This window comes from Lygodium microphyllum, chromosome 30, assembly GCF_053477565.2.
Source record: "Lygodium microphyllum isolate KBCC chromosome 30, Lygodium_microphyllum_v1.1.10, whole genome shotgun sequence".
Lineage (NCBI taxonomy): Eukaryota > Viridiplantae > Streptophyta > Polypodiopsida > Schizaeales > Lygodiaceae > Lygodium > Lygodium microphyllum.
The window spans coordinates 58,311,006-58,328,975 of NC_141164.1; the positions used below are offsets into that span (position 1 = coordinate 58,311,006).

The following is a 17,970-nucleotide window of genomic DNA, read 5'->3' on the forward strand; positions in this document are numbered from 1 at the left end:
AGTGGGTGCCAAAGGCAAAAGTTGTGATAAGTTATGCCAGTTGGGCTTTGGGGGTTAGTTGGTGTTAGTTTGGACACCAACTAATAGTCATTTGGTCAATAACTGTTAATGGTGATACTAGGGACTATCATTAATTAACTAATTAATGCCAATCTAAGGGTCAATAGAGGTTGGGGACTACTCCAATTTGCAAATGGCCTAGCCAATTTAACTATGGATGGGCACATTTAATTTTGAGCAAGGTCAGAAGGGCTGAAATTAAATTTCAAGAATATTTAAATCTAAAAATTAATTAAATGGCTGGATAATGCTGAAAAATGGGTTTAGAAGGTTGCCACTCAGCAAAAATACTTGTGCAGACTGAGAAAACGTTTTTGGGGGGGTGGTCTCAGACATTCATTTAGTTTTACACACACACACATACACGCACACACACACACACACACACACACACACACACACACACACAGGCTCCCCCCATCCTTTTAGGAGTTTGCTGACCTGGTTCTTCCTGATATTGCTACTCCCTGGTTGGACATTGTTCACTCGACACCAGCTGTGCTTTCAGTGTGATACTTCTGTGTTAGAGTCTGTGTAGACTTTCCCTCATGACTATTATTTTTTGTTTTTTTCTAAGCCGACTTGATGGTCTGATGTAAAATATTTACTACTAAATTCAATTACTTCACGGAGAGAGAGAGAGAGAGAGAGAGAGAGAGAGAGAGAGAGAGAGAGAGGGATCACTGCTTACCCATTTGGTATGTTCCTGGAAACTGGTCCTCCGGAAGGCTCAGTGGCATCCAGTGGAGGATCGCTTAGTTGCTAATTCTTTTCAGCTGGAATTGCTGGCAGTCTCGCGGTTACTTTCATGGGAAGGTAAACAAGAGCTTCGACCACAATTCAACCGTATGGCACGTTTGGGCTTAACTTCAGTCGCGGATGCCACCCTTGCCAGTCGCAATGTGTTGATATCATTTCGTACAGCCAGGAGGATCTTTAGGATCCCTCGTGGATACAGGCATTTATGGGAACAGCTTTTGATGGTGCTCCAGAGCAGACAACCCTTTCCTGCCCTTGCTTCGGATCGTCCTTGGCAGGATTGGGACTTTGAAGGCCGCCTGAGTTTAGACAAAGCTTCCGCTAACCAGGTCTATCATCTTCTGATTAAAGATCATCACTGGCTGGTCACTAAAGCTAATGCGCTATGGGGATTGCGTAAATCCCGGTCATGGTGGAGGGCAATTGTGATGGAAGGGTGGCTGAACAAGACACCCTTCAAATATAAGGTCTTTCTTTGGAGGGTGATGATTGGGGGTCTTCCGCTTGCTTCGGCTCTTTCCAAGCAACGAATATCCAATGGCAATTGTTTCTTTTGCATCACCAGTGTCGAATCTGCCCGTCACCGATTTCTTTCTTGCCCTATCGCTAAGAAAATATGGTCGTTCTTGTCAGCCGTTTGGAGAGCAGTGGTTGGTTTCTCTAAGGCCTTTGATTGGGTCTTTGTGCAGCCCAAATACCCAACACCGGCACAGCCACATATGAAGCTCGTGTTTCACTTTCTTCGATATTGGGGCTGTTGGCATAACTGGACCATTCGGAATGCTTTTCTTTTTGATTCCGCCTGTAATGTTCAGCGGCATATTGCTAGGCTTAAGGGCCCCTTGTATTGGCAGATAGATCTTTTTCAGCATTCTGACTTACTTTCCCGGGAGGACTTGCGTCCCTGGCATATGGCAATTTCCTCTATATCTTTGCCATGACCTTGTAACTCTTAGAACTAGAACCGTTTCACATGATGGCTTAGTGCCATCATGTATCTTGTAATCAAGTAAACTTGTACTTTTTTAGGGAGTTGCTGGTCCATTTTCTGATCAAAGAACAGCAATTTGTTGTAGAAGATGGTCATCTAGGGGCCTTAGTAGCCAGGAGATAGCAAGGAGACACCTTCTAGGGGTGGGCAACAGCATTGTTGATTAGGTGATAGCATTTTGGAGGTGGTTGGCAGTACGTGATTGCATTAAATGCAGGCTGGAGCAGGCAGCAGGTAGATTTTGGATTTTCTCACGAAGAAAATCAGATTTCTCTCTCATCTTGGCTTTCGCTCATCTTCTCTAGTAATTTCTCGAAAGATCTCTGCATTTCTCAGCCATTCTCAGCGGATCTTAGCCCAGTTTCGGTGGATAACAAGAGGATTTCTGTTGTAAACCCTAAATTTCTATAGAAATTAGGGTTTGACAGCCACCTTGGGACTCTTGAAAATAGGAGAAGGCATCATACATTGAAATCAGCACTTGAAATTCATGGAATTGACATGGATTTTACATGCTAGCCCATCCATTGTAAATTGGGGCAGCATTTGCCTAGTTGGTGGTTCCATTTGTGCAAGTCCTAGGTGAAAATCAAGGGGCAATTGGCCCGAATTGCGTGCTGATCAGATCAACAAAGGAGATTATTTAATCTCAACTTGTACACTATCCATTAGCAATCAAAGTTAACGAAATACTGAAAGGGGAGTTAGTTTTGGGGCCAACTGGGTGTCTATTGTCCAAGATTATTAATGTAATGTGTGCATTTTAGTTTGTGCTCAGTTATTAATTGCTATAATTACGTGCTTGATCAGGTTTTACTACTCTATCTGAGAACAACGGTTGGTTTCAGCCCCAAATTTAATTGGTGAAATTTGAGCTCAAATGTGAAAAGCCCTAAATTTTGGCACAAGATCAAGCAATTTTTGAGCACGGAGTGTAGAATCCCCAAAAGTTTGGTGAGATTTGGGATTTTTTGGCAAAAGTCCAAAATTCTTGAAGAAATTTGAGAAATATTGAGATTTGATGTTAAATCCTCAAGATTTGTGCTCGATAGAGGTACTCTATGCGAACAAAGGTAATTTGAAGTGGCTTAATGTTGATTAAGGCTTGGGCACCGGTGCATATGGAGAAACTGAGTGAACTTGAGGAGACGGGTTGTGGCAACTTGAACGTGCTACATGTGGGAAAATGGACCTGCCTTGGAGTTGCGTTGGGCTAGGATTGTTGGGTTGTACGTGGATAGGCTAGCGTGGCGAGATATGATAGGTAGTGCAGGCCTGAGTTGGTGATGGGGGCACACAAGATGGGTAATACAATAGGTAGTCAAGCTTGAATTGAAGGTGACATGCAAATTGAGAAGATTGGAGAGTAGTTGAGCTCGAGGCTCAATGGCAGCTATGGCAGCACACAAGTGGCGGCGGTTGAGAGGTATGGCTCTAATACCAATGTTAGGCTAGTGTTCAGCAGCATACACACACTCATAGTGAACAAGTGACTAGCAGGAGAGGAGAGCGCAGGAAGGTTATATCCACTATGTGAGAATGAATGAAAGTACAGTCCCTAAGATACTAAGTGTATCATGCCCACTAACAGGTGTTTACATGGAGAAAACACCTTTCTCCAACTAGAAGGTAAAAAGTGCACGTGGGATAAGGGAGCGTTCACACCAGAACTTAGGAGGAACACGATAAGTGTAATAGGATCCACTAAGGAGGGGCTCGGAAGATGATGTTGAGGTGTGGGACCTCTGCTCCATGCCACTATTTGATGTCCATCCTACATCTTGGCCATTGCTATGCTAGTAATGCAAGCCCTGCCTCTCCTAGCCGTTGAGAGACATGGTACCTATATGTGTCTATCCTTAGGCACTCGTTGTGCAACCTCTCCCTTCTGTGCCATAGAGTTTATTTTGCATTGACTTTGAGATTTTTATGCTCAAGCCAATAAGATGCATTGGATGTGTACTAAGTCCTCTCGAGCAAAAAGAGGATCATGAGGTGCCATGGTCTCCTTGTGACCGCCACAATGTGCTACGAAGGTTGTTTCTATTTCTTCTATGGTTTTAGGAATACCACCTTGACAACCTACGGTTTTATAGTGTGCTCCATTGAGAGCAGTGATGGTTGGATACCATCCCCTTGGCAGTCTGCTCCTTCAAGAGACAGTGGTTGTTCGACACCTTCCATTACTTCAGCTCCGTAGTCCACTCCATTGAGAGACACTGATTGTTGCCAACCCTTGGCTTAGGATGAGCCTCACTTTTTCCCACCCTCAACTACTTAGGTTCGAGACACCACCTTTGGGAGTTCTTCGACATCTTTGCCACCCTAAATACCTTCTTTGGCATGGCTGGCAGCACTTCCTTTGTCATCATAAGATGATTCAAATCCCATGATCCATGAGTTTTTAGATTTCCCTCTTTCTGGTAGTGGAGGAGAAAGAGGGGCATGTACTCTCTTTGCCCTCAAGAGGGGGCTTGTACTTCTTTGGCTTTAGAGGGGGCCCTTGCACCTCCATCGTTAGAGGGGGCACCTACTCATCATGAAGTTCTTCCACACCATTTACTCTTTGGGGATGGCTGTCGTCGCACAATCATTTCTCCTATGATACCTAGGATCTTTAGGTACCACCTAGATCGGGGCCGTGGAGGTGTAGCCGTGACTTGGTGATAAGGCCTTTGAATTTTTCCAGCATGGAGTTACAAAGCTAGTGGCTTCTCTCTCGAGGTAGAGTTAGTTACATCCAATCTATTGTTCCTTACCATACAGGTTACCTTTTAGGTGGAAATCTTGGATCTCTCAGATCCTCCGCGTCTTCTTCGTATCTCTCTTTGCTCCTCTTTCTTCATCCCTTTTTGGGCTTGAAAGGGGGTGTTGATAAACCACTTCTTTTGTGCATCCACCTCAGTTAGGAATTCGCATTGACAGCGCCAAAAAGGGCTTGTGCCCTCATTTTGGGCACTTTTATCAATGGGTCCCAACATGCATCCACCTGCTGGGTTGCCTTAGCACTAAGGCGGGTACACTCCGCAGCCTGGTGCCCAAAACCTTGGCATTGTAAAGATTGACCTGGCTGTCGTGTCACAATAATATGCTGTCTAAAGGTGTGCTTGCCAGCCTTGATCTCTAGAAACTTGGGTATTTTCTTGGTATCTTTCACTACCACCCATACTTTTGGGACCCTTGCGGCCATCACTGCATTGGCAAAGGAAGGGGGAAGAACCATGCCGAAGAGGCACCCAAAATCCTCTGCCAGTGATGATCTCTAAAGAACAAATTGCGCACAAATACGCTATGATGGCCACCCCTTGCCTCCAACAGGTCAAAGCCAACAGGCAGACCCTCAACATCTGAGTGCAATGAGCTCTTCCAACATTTCTCATAAATCTTAGATAGGGAGCTCCTTGCTTACATAAAGTGCCAACCAAGCAGACCCATTAGCTGCTTTTGCAAGGTAGTAGGAGAGATTTTCAGAATACCATGCTATCATTTCTGTCCATGACCACCATAGTCTTGTTTGGAAGCTCATAGTCTTCTTCCTTTTGCATGACCACATGCCACTTATTCTCATCAATTTGTGTGCTCACATGCAGCCCACCAAACTTTTCATGCAAAACCCCTTAAGAGTCCATTTACATAGGTATGAACTAAATAGAGGGTGTTCATGCCTACCTATCCACACTTCATAGAGAGCATAGAGATAGTTCCAACATGATCATGTCCCTGTCATCAGAACTCATTTGTTTTTGACCATGTTTTGCTCACTTACTGGACATCCAGATTTCCCATGGTAGTCTGTATTCAGTTACCTTATTTGTTAGTTGCAGTCTATTTGTCCTATTCTCAGTAAGTCCCAAGTTTTAGGAGTCAAAGTGGATAAGTAAAGTTTAAAGGCGAAATCTGAGACTCAAGGACAATACTCTTCAGGTCATTAAAATAGGGGGCTTTCTTCAGCAAGATGAAGCTATCTTTAAGAGCCTGTACAATTAATGATGAACAGTTGGGTAAGAACCCAAAAGTTGAAGATATCAGTTCCCAATTCCATTTAAAACAACCTTTCTGAAATTGTGAGATTCAGGTTGTGAAACATTATGATCTTTGCAAGGTGTATCCTGAGAGTTTTTTTGGTGTGAGATCTTTGGTTTCACTTATACAGTCATTATAAAAATTTCATTAAGTAAATTTTGAAGGTTATGCAAGTTGTGAAGATAAGATTAAGTAAAGCTTGAACGTTATACAAGTTGCGTACATTTTCCTTTTTTTGACAATGCTAATTGTCTAGGTTAACTGTTCAAAGTTACTTTTGATATTCCTTATAAAGCTAAATGCCTTGGTGTAGATTGTGAAGGTGGTGAAACTTAAGCTCTTGATATTTATTTGTGATAATGCAGAGCGAGATGGACTTCGACAAAGGGTTGAGGAGCTTTCTGCAACACATGCTAGTGGATTTGGTAGTTTGGATTGGAGTTTGGATTTTGTTCCTCGGTTCCAAGGTCGAAGGTGCACATGTGATGCATGCTTTTGTTATTCATGTTCTTTAATCATATTGCTGCCAGAACTTGATTGCAAATGTGGGATGAGGCCCACCAGCCCGACTATTTCATGGCATGCATGTGTATTTCACTTTGCAATATAAATTATATTCACATGTATGCTGCTGTTAGAAGAGCTGTTTTGTTTGTGGTGATTGAATGTTTTGGATTGTATTCCCACGATTTGAATTGTGGTTTCTACAAATGCAAACTAAAACTATTTTAACTGTCTAGTGACAGCTGAAAAAGTTGCTAGGGCTAGAGGAGGAGAAAATCAAGATAGACAATATCAAGAGTCTCTTTCCGCTGTGTCCCCTGCCCTGTTCTGCCTAGCCTACCTGCCTTCTCCTTACCCACCACAATTAATGGGACTCCTTTTCATGCGCGGGCATTTCAAATTTCAAATGCATATAAGACTTGCTGATGTCAAAAAATGTGCATATAGTGTCATTTATGACAAATGGTTCATAATCTAAATCAATGCATCAACTTACCCTACATAGTGCCTCATAAGGGATCAGCTATGATAGTATGGCTACAACTCCAATACCTCATACAACACTCCAATACTTCATACTATGTCACTCATGGTACAATGTGATTTGTGTCTTAATACTCGCAGGAGATGAGAAAGGGTGAAATGATAGTAAAACATTAAAGAGCGGGTGAAGGTGGTGCATGATCAGAAAAAGTGAACAAAGATGGCAGTCCTATATCTCGGCTATTCGGCCCTCTTATGGGCTATAGTTATCCTGAAGATGAAGCTCTAAGCTAAACAATATCAATTGAATATGTGTGATTTTATTTTGATGTACTAAGGTCCTAACTTGTCATTATTTTAAACATGTGCTTTAATATTATGCCTTTTGCTCACAAGTTGTAGTTAATTCCATCATTTTGTTTGTAAATTACAAGGCCTTGAATTACACTATTTTCAAATCTTATATGCATATAAATATAATTACTTGTGCAAATTGTAATATAAGTAAGTGTACATAATATGTATGCATGTATTTGTGCATGTTTGTAAGGTATAAAAGCTATCAATTTGTTGGAAAACACGGATCTAGAGCATGGCAAGAGCTATGGAGGTTGGAAGATAGAGATCAAACTCATGGTGACATAGACAAAGAAGAGACGATTGTTACACAAGTGAATTAGGTTCCAAGATTGAGACTTGGACTCATAAAGGCATTCTTGTGTATTAGACAGACAATGACAATGACACTAACTGAAAGAGGAAAGCATCATAATATTGTATTCATTCTATATGAAAGTGACAATCAAGTACAATGCTTTATAGAAGCAATTTCCCAATCTGTGCCTATGGGATTCAGTCTGCCTGCATGTCCTAAGCCCAGAACTACCTTATACAAAGAGGCCATAGTGGGTGATTAGAAATATCTCAACACCCCTCCTCAATCACAACCAGAAAGTACAAAAAGTGTGTAGAGGCTTTAGTGAGAGCAACACTTGCAAAGTGTGGACACACCATAAACATGGCAAAACACCAGAGAAGGCTGTCACTAAAAAGGCTAAGTGTGGGTGCCACAAACATGGTGGACATCTAGAGGCTGTAACAGGGGCCTCACAAAGTGTACAGAGGCTGTAGTACAAGGCTACATGAGGAGTTTACAAGCTTATGACAGGAGCATTTTGGGCTAGCAATACAAGGCTAAAAAAGTCAATAAAAATTAGGTCAAGAACCGTGAGGTCCTTGAGGTTTTCAGCATTTATTTTTACATAGATCTTCAATTCATTGTTGATCTTCTTGTCGGTGTAGTCTAGCTTTCTCTTTGGTGTAGGCATCTCCAACATTACCTACAAGTGATGCAAACAAGACTTCTATGTACTGCAAGTGCGCAACAAGAGTAATGTTGCTTTGCATTTGCATTAAGATCTTCTTGTTCATCATTGTCATGACCAAGGATCAATAGCAAATCAACTCCAGAATTCTCAGATTATATTAGTGGAAGAGTAGATTACAGTGTGTCAAGAGACACAAGTAATGACAGTATGAAAACACACTATGTAAAGACTATGTCCGAGTTGATGTCGAACTTGAATCTTCTTAATTCAGGGTCATCGATCCTTCTTCGATCTTTCCAAGTCCTTCCCCTCCTCCTTGATTTGATGCTGGGACAGTAGATCGAATTGGCAATGGGTTGCTCCAGATGGCAGCAGAGAGAAAATGATGAGATTTTTAAGCTTAGGTGAAAATGGCTATGGAGTCACAATTAGGGTTTTTGACAGTGGCCTAGTTTTTTTGGCATTGCAGGAGCTATACTTGATGATTTTTGAAACTTTTTTTATGAAAATGAAGCTGACTTGATGCTCTATCAAAGACCTATGAGCATCTTGAAGATTAGTTACAGCTCGTCACGTGCAGAAGGTCGAAACATAAACAGGTGCATTTTCATCAGCAATCTAAAAAATTCGTAATGCCACGGCCATGGAGCACTAATGTCAATGATTTGTGTGATGGCAGGCTGCGCCTTGAGTTGAGGAATGATTGTCTAGAAGAAAGCAAGAGGAGATATGCTTTTTATTGAGAGATCCAGGGACTCCAAGCAGGGTATGTTCTGCAGGTCACATTTGTAAAAAGCTATGGCAGTGATTGAGAATTTTGACAATGCTAAGCCTATGGTTGTCCGATGTCAGTGATTGGAAAAGTGCATGATGGCACTATCTCTCCATCATGGCCAATGCTGCGTATCCTCGTGTGAGTCGATCTTTGGCTGCCTATGCCATGGTGAATCTTCCAGTGGATGTAGTGAATGTGACCCCTAAGTAGATATATGAATCCACAACCTCCACTTGTCCTCCTCCTAAGGTGAAGACTCCCCAACCACAATCTTGTTTTTGGAGCTTGTAGGTGCTAGAGCTTTGCTGTCTACACTTCTTTTATGGAGGAATTCTCAGCCGGAGATGTCCACCATTGATGCCAGGAGGCATATTTCACGGTGGATTCCGTGCCACGGTGGATTCCGTGAGGTTTTACGGTGGATTGTGTAAACTTTGTTGACCGGGGCTCATACACAAAGTGGATTCTTTGTGCGAGAAGTTGATGGGGACGCCTATCCTTTTCGGGCGTTTCATTAATTTAGTGTGTACATGGGTGATTCCATAGCGGGTAATTCCGCAAAATACATATTAAATTAATAAACGTTTATGAGTTTAGAGTGCGCACTCGTGATAAATTAAGGTTAGGATTGATTTCTAACCAGTTGATTTATTTATGTAGTTAAAGATTGCTAGGTATTCACTTTTGTCGGTTTAATTGTATTATTTTACTAATGATTGTGAATGCTTCAGTTGATGTGTAGAGATAGCAGCAGTGGCGGAGGAAAGCATTGGAGGATAGCATGTATTCGAGTTATCATTTATATTTTGATAGGCGCATACCTTAGGTATGGTGTCTATATTTTGTCGCGCCTATTTATTGAGGCGTTGGATATTTATTTATTATTTTGTATGCGCATGGGCTCATGATTATGATATTTGTATTTGGACATTGTATTGGGTATGCCTGACTCTTTGGGCTCCCGCCCATTAGCTTTATTTCTATTTTGTGCTAAAGCAAACTCAAAAAATTATTTGAGCTTGAAGATTATTAATACAAAAAATACATGCTTTGTGGAGCGCTCACACAAGGCATGGGGGGAGATTGCACCCAATTGGTCTCTTGTTCATGTCGTGCATGCTTTCTACCTTGAGTTTTGTGCAAAAAGTAGAGTTCTTTTGTTCTTGGGGATCTTTCGGCATTCTCTACGCGAGCATACATCATCCGATCTGCGCACCAACCATCGTCATCTACCATTAGGTGCTTGCTTCTCAACCCTCCATCACAGAATTCAACTATTTTCAACCATCCTTTCATTGCTGGACATCAAGGCAGCTGCTATCTACATTAGAAACTTGCATTTGCTGTTGCCCATCACCTGAAAGATTGTGTTTCAGCCCGACCAACTGTCGCATACAGTTGGCGACCTCCCATAGTGCTGCGTTTTCATCATCTTGCTTTCGCCCAGCTTGGTTGCTATTGCGTAGAGCTGCATTTTACTGTTCCTAGTTATCTCCAACTACCATGTCATCCCTACACTGCTACTTTTGAAGTTTTTGGTTAGTCTATTGCCCATCAGAGACCCCGATCCGCCATTCTACTGCTGCGTTTGCTGCTATTAAACACATCCAGAGGTTGCCTTGTTGCGTTTTGGGATCCATCAAAGTATGACACACTCTCCAGCTCATACTCTTTGCCTCCGTACCTCAAGACATGAGAGTTTGGGAGCCAGTATTCTTCATTGCATAGTGTGTTCTATTTAGTTTTCATTCATTATCTTTCATTGTACTTATTGTCTCTGAATTACCCTAACCCTAAGTGTGTATCTTTATTAGTTTGTGCATTTGTCATATGATTGTGTTGTGTTTTTTGTGGTAGAGCATTTCTTTACATGGTATCAGAGCTCAGCAATTGTTACCATGGCATCACTAGCCCCTAGTGCCTTGTCCATTGGTACTGCTTGCTGCCTCCAAGTGCTAGGGACCGATCTAGAGCCATTAGACAATTGTGTTTACAATTTGTGCAGACCACCTTGCCCTCCGGCCTCTTCTTGAGTATCATATAGCTTGCATTTACTGTAATGTAGGCCCAATCTACATCACCTTCACCTTCTACAACTGTCGCCCAACTTTCTATTGTTGATGATCAACTGATATCATCCTCGGGTGGTTACATTGTTGCATTTACTAGTTCTAGTCCCAAGACTGCTGCAATTTGGTTTCTAGCCTATTGCTCTTCTATTTTCAGCATCACCTTAGCTTTGATTGTGGTTACAGCCCTCGGGATTTGTCTTTGATAGACATCACTCTCTGACTACTTCCTTAGCTTGCTCACTTGAAAGTCATCAATTGTTGGATAGCTCTGCCTTTGAGCATCTTATACACCCTTTCCTTCATTTATAACATTCATTCATTCATTTTAGAGAGCTCTTTATATGGACTACGTTTTGATGCCAATACTTAGTCTCCTTATTTGAAGGAAAAAGGGGGTGGTATAGTCCAATCATCACAAAGACCCTTTTAGTATTACTTACCCAAAAAGAATAGCTTTTGTACATTTTGCTAGAAACCAGACCATGTAGATGAGAATTGTTGCTAAAGGCCAAGGGTATTAGATCCACATCCAAAATCATACCATCTATAGGTAAGGGTATTCTACCCATACAAAGTAGACTTTAATACCAATTCCCAAACCAGCCTTAGCCCCTTTTGGCAACGTTAGTGCTACTCGAAGGTAGCTGAGGGGAGTCTTCCCTAGGGGGGTTGTGGAGTTTCTCCATCCCTTGGTATCCGTATTCATGCGGCTGCCCATTGGTGCGGTGGATCCTAGCTTCCCCTTTTAATCAGCGCCCTATGGCATCTTTGATTGGTTTGGTCATTGTCTCCCACTAGGCTAGTCTCTTAAAAGTCCTAGGTCACCAGTGGGAACCTTAGGCTAGTTAGATTCCCTTTCCTTTAGGCTTAGCCATACTTTTCTTATTAAGTCATCTATTGTAGTCCTAGTCCTTGGGCAGTCCACATGCACCCTTGGCGTGATGCCCTAGCTAATTTGGGGTCGGATGCTTTGGGGGTATTATGGTTTGAGCTATGCTTGCCCCCCTTTCATGGTTTTAGTTTTGGGCTTTAGAGGGGGTGTTAAGCTAAAAAAGATGCATTACACATTAAGTCTTCATTAGCTCATTAAAACAGCCTCAAAACTCAAAAATTACCAAGGTTCTAGTGTCCCATAAGCAAACACCCAAAATTTGGGAGGATCCATATCTATAAATAGGAGGCTGCTTGGCCACTCAGGTCATCCCTTGTTTTGTAGGTTTTCAGCCATCAACTCTCCTTCCACTAGTTGTCCAACCCATAGCAACTGTTGCCACATCATCATCCATGATCTGCCCGTGGTGCCCTGTCCACCATTGCTGCCTGTTGCCTCCAGGTGCTAGTGACCTGATGTGGAGCCATCAAACAGCTGCATTTACAGTTTGTGCAAGCCACCCTGCTGTCCAACCTCTTTGTGAGCATGATACAGCTTGTGTTTATTGCAGTGCAGGCCCAATCTACATCAGCTTCACCTTCTATCCTTGTTGCCCAGCCTCCTACTGCTGTTACTGATCAGCTGACATCATCCTCGGATGGTTACATTGCTGCGTTTACCAATTCTAGCCCTAGACATTGCTGTGTTTTGGTTTTGAGCCTGTTGCCCTTCTATTTCAACATAATCTGAGTTCTAACTAGTGGTTCCATCACTTGGGATCTATGTTTGGTGGATATCACTCTCTGACTGCTCCCTCAGTCTGCTCCCATGAGAGTCATCGGCTGTTGGACAGCTCTGCCTTTGAGCATCTTGTATACTCTTTCCTTCATTTACAACATTCATTTATTCACTTCAAAGTTCTCGTTCTTCTCTATTTGTGTTTGAGCTCTTTCTGTTTCAATTGTGGTTGTAGTGTCAATGTCTTCTTTTGCAAACCCTGGCATATCTCCACACATTTTCCCATTTAAAATTTTCCCTTTTACTTTCTTCTCCCTTCATATCATGAAATCCATTCAGAGCTTGGAACCGATGAAACCGCAACTGAAAATGAAAGATCTCTAGATGTGGAGTTGCAAAACATTGCAGAAAAAATTTGTACATGGAATTTGACTAATCTAACACTGGGAGCAGCTCTGACATGCCTCAAAACTTGAAAATGACTTTTGAAAACCGAATTCCAATTTCATAATCATGAGATCTGTAAAGAGTAAGGTGTGATAACCTTAGCCACAGAATAGCTGTTTCTGTTTGGCTATTTTTCAGGTCACTTAATAAAAAATACTAGTCACAATGATTTCCTACTGCTAATTTTCTTCGTTTGTTTTTAAATAATGAAAACATCAATAAACTAAGTTGAAATATTGTGTCAGGTCTACAACTTTGGAGCATGAGCTTGAAGCATGCCAACAGAAACTGAATTCTTACAAAAAGGAAAATGCGAAATTGCAAGAAGAGCTATCAGAAGTTTATAATATCAAGGTAGTATCTGTTTATACAAAACAATTGCTCTTACCTAGGATTGTTTAAAGTCTTTGATAGGTCACAGTTAGGCCTGCACTTCTTTCGACTGTAGTTTATGCAATGCACCATGCAGTTGATGGTTTAGAACTTAGTCAAGTAGCACCATAACATACAGTTTAAACCATCATATCTAAGTTTTGCAAGGTAAATTGATACCTTGCACATTTCTTTCTCTCATATGTCCTGTTTGTTACAGAGTAAGTTTGCTGAACTGCTTAAATCAGAAAGAGAAAAGGTAAATCTGAACTCAGAAATCTGATGCAATGACTCACTCCTTTGTCTTTGTGCCTTTCTGCTCAAGTGTGCTCTTATTTTCTTTCTTTCACTTTTGATTGGGGTCTAGAAAAGCTTGAAAGCTTCTGTTAACAGAGTGGGAAAAACATGAACCAGTTGTTTGTATGGCAGAACAACAGTTTAGAAAAGGAGGTGAAGTTTTTCCAAACTCGAGCAGCTGCTGCCCTCTCTGATAGAGATCGTTGTATATTGGAGGTATATTTACATGTCTTTAGTAGATAGTGCGCTTATTAATACCATATATTTATATGTCCTTACTAACACCAGAGTAGATTGTATTTGTACTTGGTAATCTAGGTTGAAAAGTTTCAAAGGAAAGAAGATGCCATGACAGAAGAAATCAGTGAATTAGAGGACAGGTATAATAGGGTTCATTCTTGATCTATTATTGAAACAGCAAGCCACCTGAGTAAGGGAGGATTTGTCTTGATGTGCATAGTTTAATTCAAATCAAGTTGCCATTGATTCCTGTTTACTACAGGTTGGGTGAGGTTACTGCAGAACTTGGGAAAGTACAGAGCATGTCTCTCGAAGTTCAGACTGAGTTGGACAAAACACAGGAGAAATGTGAAGCTTATGAGAAGGTACAAGTACTGGCCATTATTTATTTCTGACAATCTTTAAACTCCAGTAACCTCTTAATACAAAGGGTATTGAGATTGACAGGTGGTTGAAAGAATGTGGAAAGTGCGAGAACAGGCCACTGGTTTCTGTGCGACTGAAGGCTTTCACAATAGGGCTGGTGTTCTCTTACATGATTCAGAGCATTTGTGGAGTTTTGGAGAGATGAATAGAGATCTTCAACTTCAATTAAAGCAAGCAAAAGAAGACTTGGTATGGTTTATGTTGCCGATCAGGTTGTTTTTGTGCAAATATTGCCAGCCATTTAGAAGTAAAGTTTGGCTTTTGGAGGAAGGATCCTGCCTTTTTTTTTTTTTTTGCAAATAAAGTGTGGCTAATTATATTACTTCAGAAAAAACCTGAATAGCTGTAGGTGATGCAGAGTCACAGATATATCAGATGTACAAGCCTCTTAGGGCGGTCTAGGGGGCATTGGGGCAAGAAGCCATGGAGGAGGGGTGTATCGCCATCTGGGGTTGCCTGCCTCCATCACGAAAAACAGGTCATGGCCGCCCCAAGTGCGCATGAAATGACAATGGTGCTCCTGACGAGCCTTGGACTTGCCCTGCACCTGGTTCCATCAGCCGTGGAGGGAGTGGATGATGGAGGTTCAGAGCTCTGCTAAGGTCGCCTGTACTGAAAGTCTCTCTCCTCCAAAAGTCTCCTGACGCCGCGCCTTCCAGATATGCCATCCAGTAAGACTCCCTATTATCTCCCATACCTCAGAACGGTCTGTAGGCTCCAGTACTTGGCGGATGGGTAGAGCCTCCAAACCGACCATTGCGCACGACCCTGCCTCTAAAGAATATCATGTCTTGCATTCCGGCCTCATATAGAAGGTGACGGCCCTGGCTGATTGCTTGCCAGTAGAAAGCTCTCCATGAGATACATCCAAGGCTGGGTGCTATACGACGAAGGATGTGGCATGCTCCTCTCCACACAAGCTGCGCCGTCTCACATGACCAAAGGCAGTGCTTTGGGTTTTCTAGAGGTTGTTGTGTGTAGCGCTTGCAACCTCCCTCCTTCTACATCTGGGCTAGCCAACTTCCCACCTCCAAGCCTCCATGTGCCACCAACCATAAGAAATAAAATACCCTCCTTGGCCTCCAACTGTTCCATAGGCGACGCCAGAAGGCTTCGTGATGCTGTGCTTTGCCCAGTGCCTGCTGTGCCCAATCCATGTCCTCCTGCATCAGTATGTGTCTACCAATCCTGGTTGTGTACTCTAGGAACCTCGATGGCTTCTTGGCGACCGTAGTAGTCGAGCATAGCTACTCTCTCGGATACCACTCCAGCTCATCAAGTGGCTTGCTCTCCCAAATCTAGAGCCACCACTCCCTGAGCTTCTCCCAGAAGACATAAGAGTCCAGCCGCCATGTCTTTCCCTGAAGGTCAATCACCCGAATCCTCCTCCATGAAAGGATAACTATCCCCTTAGGATTCATCCTGTTGTCCTCTATCAAGGGCCAGATGCCCCCCCTCTTGCACAGTGAAGAAGATCCAGGTGGAGCGCCGTCCACTCTACTTGCCACCTGTAGGGGGATATTTGCTGGTGAAAACCTTGCGGCCCATACCTCCCTGGGCTCTACTGGCTCCTGTGGGGGTGCAAGCCACTCCTGAGGTATTGCTGCGTCTATCTCCCTTCTCCTCAACTCCACTTCTCTCTCTGGCACCCTGATACTCGCTCTAGCACCTCCTCGTCCACCATCTTGTATATCTCCCGCCATGTCCTCATGGTACGAGTTGGGCCAGCCTTACAATAGGTCCACTGGATGTGGGGGTGCTTGCCAATCTGTGGCCCTTCCTGATCTTTTACTGGGGGTTCTAGATCACCTGCTAACGGTCTATCTCCTTCTCGCAGCCTGGGGGGGCTTTGGATTAGGGCCTTACGGAAGCCCTGCTACACATGGAGCAAGCTGCGTAGGAAGGGGGATCTGGGGGGGTGATGTGGGCTGTCGTGAAGATCCATCCCAGGGACTGTCTCCACTCACCACCAAGCTCGGTCTACAATCTTGAAGCCCCTCATGCAATAGGACCTTCTAGGTCTGCCCTCTTGGTGTGAGGCTGCGGACTACTAGCTTGCCCAAGAGGGCCATACTCTGATACTCTGGGTCTATGATCCCAAGCCCTCTCTCTGACCAATGCCGGATGATGGTCGCCCATGTCACCTTGGCCTGGGAATCCCTGGAACTATCTGACCCGGACCAAAGAAAGTTCCGCACTAATAGGCGGCGAAGCTGAACTACACAGGATGAGGAGAAGCACCAATACGAGGCAATGTACCAGGCCGTTGCTAGGAGGACTTGGTTAACCACTAGGGCTTGGCGTGCTAGGGAGAGGCGAGCAGTATTCCAGTAGGTCAGCTTACCCCGAATAGAGTCGAGAACTGGAAGAAATTGTTGGGCGGGAGTGATGTCGAGTCCCACCTTGAACCCTAGGTAACAGACGGTCTGCTCTCTGCTCACCCATCTAAATCCCAGGTGGACTCCCCACTCCGTGCTAGAGTCCGGGTCTGTAAGAAATCCAACCAACTTTCGCCAGTTGATTTTCACTCCCGTTGCAGTACAGAACACCTCAAGATCCAGTCTCACTCTCTCCTGCATCAACTCATCGTCCTCTATGTAGAGTGCTATATCATTTGCATACTTTGAGTCTAATAACTCCGTCTCCTCTCACACTAGAAGTTGGAGGCCGCATAACCTGCTCACACGTGACCTGAGGAAGTGAGACATCGCCTCTGCAAAGAGTAAGAATAGGTATGGGGCCAAGGGACAGCCCTGCCAGACCGATCTCTCCAGCCGAAACTCCTCCCCTTGCCTCCCACCTATGAGAACCCTGCTGGTAGCTGATGTGTAAAGTGCGGAGACCCCTCGGATCCATGCCTGGGGGAAGCCCAACCTCACCATGGTGCCCTCTAGGAAATCCCAGTCCACCTTGTCATAGGCTTTCTCAAAGTCTAGGAGTAGTACAGCCAGTCCCTGCCCATTGTGTTGAGCCTACTCTGTCGCCTCAAAGAAGGTGAATACATTGTCTAGGATGCTCCTATCCTAGACAAAGCCTGTCTGTGTGTCATGGATGATGTTTGGAAGCACAAGGTGTAGTCGCCTACCAATCATCTTTGCTAGTGCTATAGGCCAATGAGAGTAAGGTGATCGGTCTCCACTGGGAAAGCTCCAACCAGTCTTTCTCTTTGGGGAGAAGACTGGTGAGGCCTGTTGAAAGTGTCCTTCGTATTTGTCCTGAAGTGAAAATCTCTTGGAAGGCCATCAGTAAGGGGTCCTTCACCACCTCCTAGTAGGTAGTGAAGAAAGCCTTAGAAAGGCCATCCTCTCCCGGGCATTTCTGCCCTTCTTATGTATGGAAAGCCTCCTCTAGTTCCTTCTTTGTGAAGGGGGACTAGGAGGGAGCGTCCCATCTCCTCTATGACGAGGGACGGGATGTGATCCCAGACCTGCTGTCTACATCGCTGTCCTTTAGCTGAGGCTGTCTCCTGCTCTGGGCCTGTCAGTGAAGCTGCCTTGGCTCCACAGCACGTGTACTTTGCTGCCAGGTGCCCAAAGTCATGGCAACGCAGGCACTGCCCGGGCTGCCCCGTCACAATAACCTAT

General features: G+C 43.7%; 1 protein-coding gene across 10 annotated transcripts in view; it reads left to right on the forward strand.

Annotated features, from left to right (window-relative positions):
- The window catches only part of LOC148009881 (uncharacterized), an 83,020-nt gene that overhangs the window by 16,046 nt on the left and 49,004 nt on the right, over positions 1 to 17,970 (forward strand). For 6 of the 10 annotated variants that reach the window (XM_087672301.1, XM_087672300.1, XM_087672296.1 and 3 more), the window contains exons 3-9: positions 6,199 to 6,307; positions 13,297 to 13,405; positions 13,644 to 13,682; positions 13,838 to 13,936; positions 14,039 to 14,100; positions 14,223 to 14,325; positions 14,408 to 14,575. In XM_087672301.1, coding sequence (XP_087528427.1) covers positions 6,199 to 6,307; positions 13,297 to 13,405; positions 13,644 to 13,682; positions 13,838 to 13,936; positions 14,039 to 14,100; positions 14,223 to 14,325; positions 14,408 to 14,575 — 689 coding nt within the window. Of the gene's footprint in view, positions 1 to 6,198; positions 6,308 to 9,654; positions 9,750 to 13,296; positions 13,406 to 13,643; positions 13,683 to 13,837; positions 13,937 to 14,038; positions 14,101 to 14,222; positions 14,326 to 14,407; positions 14,576 to 17,970 lie in introns of those variants that run through there. The other 4 variants (XM_087672295.1, XM_087672294.1, XM_087672297.1 and 1 more) reach the window with 4 other exon arrangements.